The sequence below is a fragment of the Ursus arctos genome, unplaced genomic scaffold (genome assembly GCF_023065955.2).
Source record: "Ursus arctos isolate Adak ecotype North America unplaced genomic scaffold, UrsArc2.0 scaffold_2, whole genome shotgun sequence".
Taxonomy (NCBI): domain Eukaryota; kingdom Metazoa; phylum Chordata; class Mammalia; order Carnivora; family Ursidae; genus Ursus; species Ursus arctos.
This window is the reverse complement of record NW_026622874.1, coordinates 26,139,121-26,145,120: the sequence shown is the minus strand read 5'-3', so window position 1 is coordinate 26,145,120 and position 6,000 is coordinate 26,139,121. Positions and strand designations below refer to the sequence as shown.

The 6,000-nt window shown below is 40.1% G+C and overlaps 1 protein-coding gene across 3 annotated transcripts in view; it reads right to left on the bottom strand.

The window, feature by feature from the left end:
* Positions 1-3,156: 3,156 nt before the first annotated feature.
* The window catches only part of ACBD6 (acyl-CoA binding domain containing 6), a 198,353-nt gene continuing 195,509 nt past the window's right edge, over positions 3,157-6,000 (bottom strand). For all 3 annotated transcript variants that reach the window (XM_044387855.3, XM_026509161.4, XM_026509159.4), the window contains one exon: positions 3,157-3,445. In XM_044387855.3, the coding sequence (XP_044243790.1) occupies positions 3,291-3,445 (155 nt within the window). In that variant the 3' untranslated portion in view covers positions 3,157-3,290. The remainder of the gene's footprint in view (positions 3,446-6,000) is intronic.

Below are 6,000 nucleotides of genomic sequence, written 5' to 3'. Positions count from 1 at the left end.
CAAAGTGTCTGGAACTCCCCAAGAGTTGAAAACACTGATCGAGTAGACTCCTGCAAGCATTCTGAAGATAACAACGATTCAGGTATTTTTCTTTGTCTCCTCTCTAATGGTTATTTGCATGATTCTCTTTTTAGTCTTCATTTTTCACTAGCGTGTATCAAAGCCACTGTGAAGGCAATCAGGGCCTCTTAGATTAGCTGGCGGAGAGCAAAGCAAATGGGAGTCATGAATAAAAAATAGTCCCTAGTGTTTTTCTGATCACAATATCTTCAGGAAAGAAAAAAGAAAACAAATTTCCTTTTGCAATGTTTTAGGGATATAGGAAAATGGGGCTAGGTATGTTTTTATGTGTAGACATACACCTACAGAGGTGGCCTGAAGATAGGAAGAATTATCTTCTTGAGAACTGAGAATGAGGTAAGAATAGAAAGGCAATCTATAAACAGTCTAGAAGATTCAAGTGGTAAAGGGGACAAAAAGTAACTACTCCTAACTCAGACAAATGTCTTTAGTTACCCACTGCTTTATGACCACTCCAACTGAACTAGTTTCCAGCTTGAGAACACAGAGGAGACTCAATTTTTAAAATACTATGTACAATAAAAATAACAAATCAGAGAGTTTCAACCAGGGATGAAGTAAATTGAATTCCAATCCCAGTAAACGTTAGGAAAAAAAAAAGCAACAATTATTTTGAAATACTTGTTGTGTCATGACCAGAAATGAACCTTCAGGAAAAGGTTTTCTAGGATATTTTAAAATATTAATTGGCTTGAACATTACTAATCTATCCAGGAAAAAAAATTATGCATAGCGGAACCAAAGTTATGCTAAATTAAATTATGTCCTGGTTTTATTCTGCTGAACTACAGGAAAAGATGGTTCGCCATGTACCTGGGAAGTTAGCTGCTTTCTGCTACAGTAAATTCGTGTTCTTTGCTTGGTGGGAACTATTGCAGCTTTTGCCAATGGAACTCATGATCCGGCTGAAGTGTGACGCACTACATAATAATTCAGTAATTTCAGGGGAATGAAAACAAACCAAGATCCAGTTTTCTGGTATTTCTGGATGAAATCTTTCCCTCAAGCCACAGGGAGATGATCCATAGATTGTCATGAGAGTAAGGTTTTTGAAAATTCAAGTACCAGTGACAAAAGAATAGAGATTTTGGAAAACGATTTTAGAATGTACTTGAAAATGTAGAGTTGATGACTGTTTTTAATGACAGCTTTGAATGTAAATTTGAAGCCCTTAAAATAAAATTAATATAAAACAAGCTATAATCTTTGCTCAAAAACAATCTACATAGTTTTAGATGTACCAAAACAGGTTATAAAACACTTGTCTCAGAAATTTTAAGGTCAGGGGTGCCTGGGTGGCTCAGTTGGTTGAGTGTTCGACTCCTGATTATGGCTCAGGTCATGATCTCAGGGTCATGGGATTGAGCCCTGAGTTGGGCTCTGCTCAGTGGGGAGTCTACTTGAGATTCCCTCTCTCTCCCTCTCCCTCTGACCTCCTGCACGCTCTCTTTCTAAAATAAATAAGTCAATCTTAAAAAAAAAAAAAGACATTTTAAGGTCAAATTACAAAAGAGAAATGAGAAAAGGAGCTCCTTGATAGCTTCCTGCTTAGATAACTACCCTGTAAATCTGAAATGAATTAAACACTTTTTGATTTGCTAATGTCCTAAAAATGCACAAAGTACTATTAATGAAAGCTGAATGCAACATCTTGGTCACTTTTACTGTAACTAATGAATAATGTTTGTTAAAACACAATTAATGTGGAACACGAGAGAGTTCAGCTTAACGGCAGGTTGCAATGTGGCTGGGATTATGGGAAAAGAACAGATAATGAATAGAAAGCTCTACCAGAATTACAGTCATGTTTCAGTATGTACTAACATGCGATCACTTCCACAGATAATTAGACCGTTTAAAGAATGAACAGTCTTGGTGAATGGTTTTGGTTTACATCTCAGAAAATAAGAAATGAGCTTAGAAAAATCACAAAATAAGCAGCATTCATATGCCTCATTTCTGCTCTGAAGGAAGGCTTGTTCCGGAAGGACAGTTTAGGTGGAGCTAATGAAAATTGTGTCCACTGTCGAGGGCTCCACTAAGCAAGTTTATCTTACTTTTCTTAATAGTGACATGTTGGAAAAATTATCTTTTAAATAGTCATCTTTGCATCTCAAATCATTTCTTACTTCATTTCTCTTCCTACGACAACTATCTACTTTCCTTATATAATGAGAAATGTCAAGGAATTCCCCAGATGGAGTTCTTGAGCCTTTAAGGGGAAAACGTAGGGAGCCAGTTTCAACAGTGGCACACTTGTTAATCCTTTAAAGAAACACTGTGGTGTACTTGTCTATGTTTTCAATTAAAACATGAAAGCTCTCCTGGTATCCAGAAATAACTACAATCACAGCTAAGCAGTGGGGCATTACGGGCTATTTCACATTTCAAACAGGCCTCACAGTGCGGGCCTGAGCTCATTTCCAGAGACTACTGCCGAAAACGATGGGGGACATCAGAGCCAATTAAAAGGGCCCTAGGGAAATCCCTCCCCATTTTGTGAAGGTGAGTTTAAGGAATCTTGACCTAACCAGTGAATTCTCTGGAATCTGTGCTTTGATCCTCAAGTGAGGGTGCTGAATCTTATTCTAAGATCCTAAGGTTTTGAGGTTTTCAGTAAATCTGGTTATTCCTCTGACTTCTAGACCCCTTTTATGACAAAATTCTACCCTTTCTCTTTTGCTTGCTTCTTAACACCCCTCTGTCTTCTCTATATTCTCAATTCCATCTGCCAAAAAGAAGAGACATTTTAGCTACCTATTCAGACCAGCCGTGCAAAATGCCACAGGATCACTTGATCTCTACCACCCTGGGATTTCATGCAACTTGGCCTAATTGTCAGTGTAGCACTGTCGGTCATATTTTGCTTCTGTATGTTTTTTTTTTTAAAGAGCAGCCATGTTTAATATCATGAAATACGATGTGTCTCCTCCTTGCCCCACCCTCTAGAGCAGTGATAAATTTCAGCGCACGCTCAGCAGAATTGGATTGTATTATGCACAGTACCCATGTTCATCACCAAAACTGTACTTGCTGGAATGGATGCAAGGAGAATGAATTGCTGAGACTTCAAAATCCCAGTTCCTCAGAACTGATTTTATTAGCCAATGTATACCAAAGGTGGGTGGTAAGAGAAGTATTATTTTTGCAGTTTTCCTTCATCACTGAAGCTCTCTGAGGTTACAGACTGTGCTTTTCCAGTCTTTTGATTAAGCCTTGCCAGTCGTGTGCTGCTGCAACGCCAACGACACAGCTTTGCAAGCCGTCACCTCCTCCGGCAGGCAGCCGTCCTGGTCCCGGAGCGTGGGGTCAGCGCCGGCCTGGAGCAGCAGCTCCACGACGTCCAAGAACTCACAGGCAGCAGCTGACGGAGGAGAATCGACAGACAGGAAAACAAGGTTACCGTGAGACAAAGAGAAGCGACTGCGCTCCAGCAGGAGCGGCAAGGGCTGAGCAGTCAGGGATCCCGAACAATGAGAAATGTTACCGTGGCCGGTGGGTGATCAGGCCTTGTGATGAGAACTGGGCTGTGAAAGTGCGTTTTCAAGGGTTAGGAAAATCAAATCTACCTTTTTTGGTTGCCCAGAGGCAAACAAACAAACACAATTAAAAAAAAAAAAACTGAGGTTTTTAGACTCTATCTCAAGAATGGGATGAGGGAAAGAACAAAAATAGTGTTTACGTATTTTACTTTGATCAGAATAATGACAGGTTTGTAGGCTATGTCAAAAGGCTAAAAATACTGTAAATGTAAAAGGAAAGATTTTGTTTTGTCTTTGAAGAGGGGGTTAAATGGGTAACTAAACTTCAAAATTTGCAAATGAAAAAAAAAAAAAGCTGGCCTAAGTAATTGGACCAACCCTTTACAGAAATTTTACTTATTTAAAAAAATAACAAATGGCCCCCATCACACAAGGCACAGGAAGGAGACAAGGACCTATAGATACGGAGACTCATTATGAAGATGGTATCTATCGCCCCCCAGGAAGGACACACAGACCAAAGGGCTAGAACGGAGAGCCATCCACGTTTTTGCACATATACGGAAACTTGATTTACGACAACGCTGGCATCGCAGATCAGCAAAGAAACAAAGATCCATTAATTCAGATGCGCTGAAACAACTGGGCTAAAACACGCATTTCATACAAGATGAAACAGAAATGGCAATAAACATATGAAAAGATGAACAACCACATTAGTAGTCAGGGAAATGAAAATTAAAACTCGGAGATACCATTTCATACCCAGTAGAGAGGTGGAAATTAAGAGCAGACAATATGAAGCACGCAAGAGGGCTGAAGCAGGGGAAGCTCCCCTCCGGATGGCCCGAGTGCATGCTGGTGCGGCCACCAGGGACACCGGTCTGTGTTAAACCTGACACATGCGGGCCCTGCGCCCAGCCATCCCACTCCTACTTACATACTCCAGAGAAACTTGCGCGTGTGTTCTCTAGGAGATGTCTGCAAGAACGTGTGTAGTGGCGCTATTCGTAATAGACCCCAAAGGTCAACAACCCAAATGCCCACTAAGAATAACATGTGAAAATAAAACACTGTTTACTTCTTCAATAAAATCCCACACAACACTGAAAACTAATGAACTATAGTTTTACACACAAGTGGACCTCCAGGACATAACGTTGAAGGAAAGAGGCGAGTCTGAAGAATACGTACAGTATGGTTCCATTTAAACAAAATTTTAAAAATAGACCAAACTAAACACCATTGTTCAGAGAGACAAATATATAGTGAAATTATAAGGGAAATCATTAATATAAAATTTGGGATAGTGTTAATCTTGGAGAGAGGGGATGGAGGGAAGGCCCTGTGGGATTGGATAAGCACACCCAGGGGGTTTCAAAGATATTAGCAATGTTCCATTTCTTAAGCTAGGTGGTGGGTGCATTTTTTTCAAGTTACATTTTAAATTCTTCGTGGACATTTAATATACTCATTCATTGTGTGATGTAATGTAACAGCAACAACAAAAGGTAAAAAAAGAAAGAAAGAAAGAAAGAAAGAAAGAAAGAAAGAAAGAAAGAAAGAAAACAAACCAGGGAAAGAAAGAAGGGTAAGGAGTTTGATTCAATGGCCATTTTATTGAGTACATGCTACACCAGTCCTGTCAAGGGTGCATTAAGATTCCTGCTCTGCGGAACTTAACAGCTGGGAGGCTAATATGTAAATCGGACACTCAACACCCCCCCCCCCCCCGCCCCCGTCAACACACCTACAAAGAAGTGGGGGTGGGGTGGGTGGAGAAGCTGAGTGGTCAGGAAAAACACAAGTAGGTGGTATGTAAGCTGAGCTTTGAAGGACAGAGTAAAATTCCGGGAAGCGGAGACAGAAAGGCACTGCGGAGAGAAAACACCACTAACAGTGGGAGTGCTGAGAGAACTGACTGCCGGCTCTGGGAAGCCATACAGTCAAACGCAGATGGGGTGCACTTGAGTCAACCGAGGCAGAGCTATGAGAGCCACACTAAGCCATGCTGAGAAGCGTGGTTTTGCGTGCTCTACTAAAGTCTGCATATTTAAGGAAGGGAGTGGCATACTCTGGCCTCTGAGTTACGATGATCATTCTAAAAAGAGTGACTTGGACAGCCTAGAAATGTGTGGCAGGTAGACCAACTAGGAGACTATGACTATTTTAGGAGACTTGAAATTAGCCAGTGTCAGTATGAATAGAAAGAAGGGACAGAATGAGAGCCACTGAAATTCATGGGGATAGGACATAGCAAAGACTTGTAAAAAAATGTTTGTGAACTCTAAATTTAATAATTAATGAAGCTGATATAATGTTATATTTACAGTTAAACATTTAATTATTATATTTTGCAATTTTCTTTGTTTTTTAGAACAAAAAATATTTTATTTCAGGTTTCAAATATTTTTAGAGGTTTCTGAAAAGCTCACAG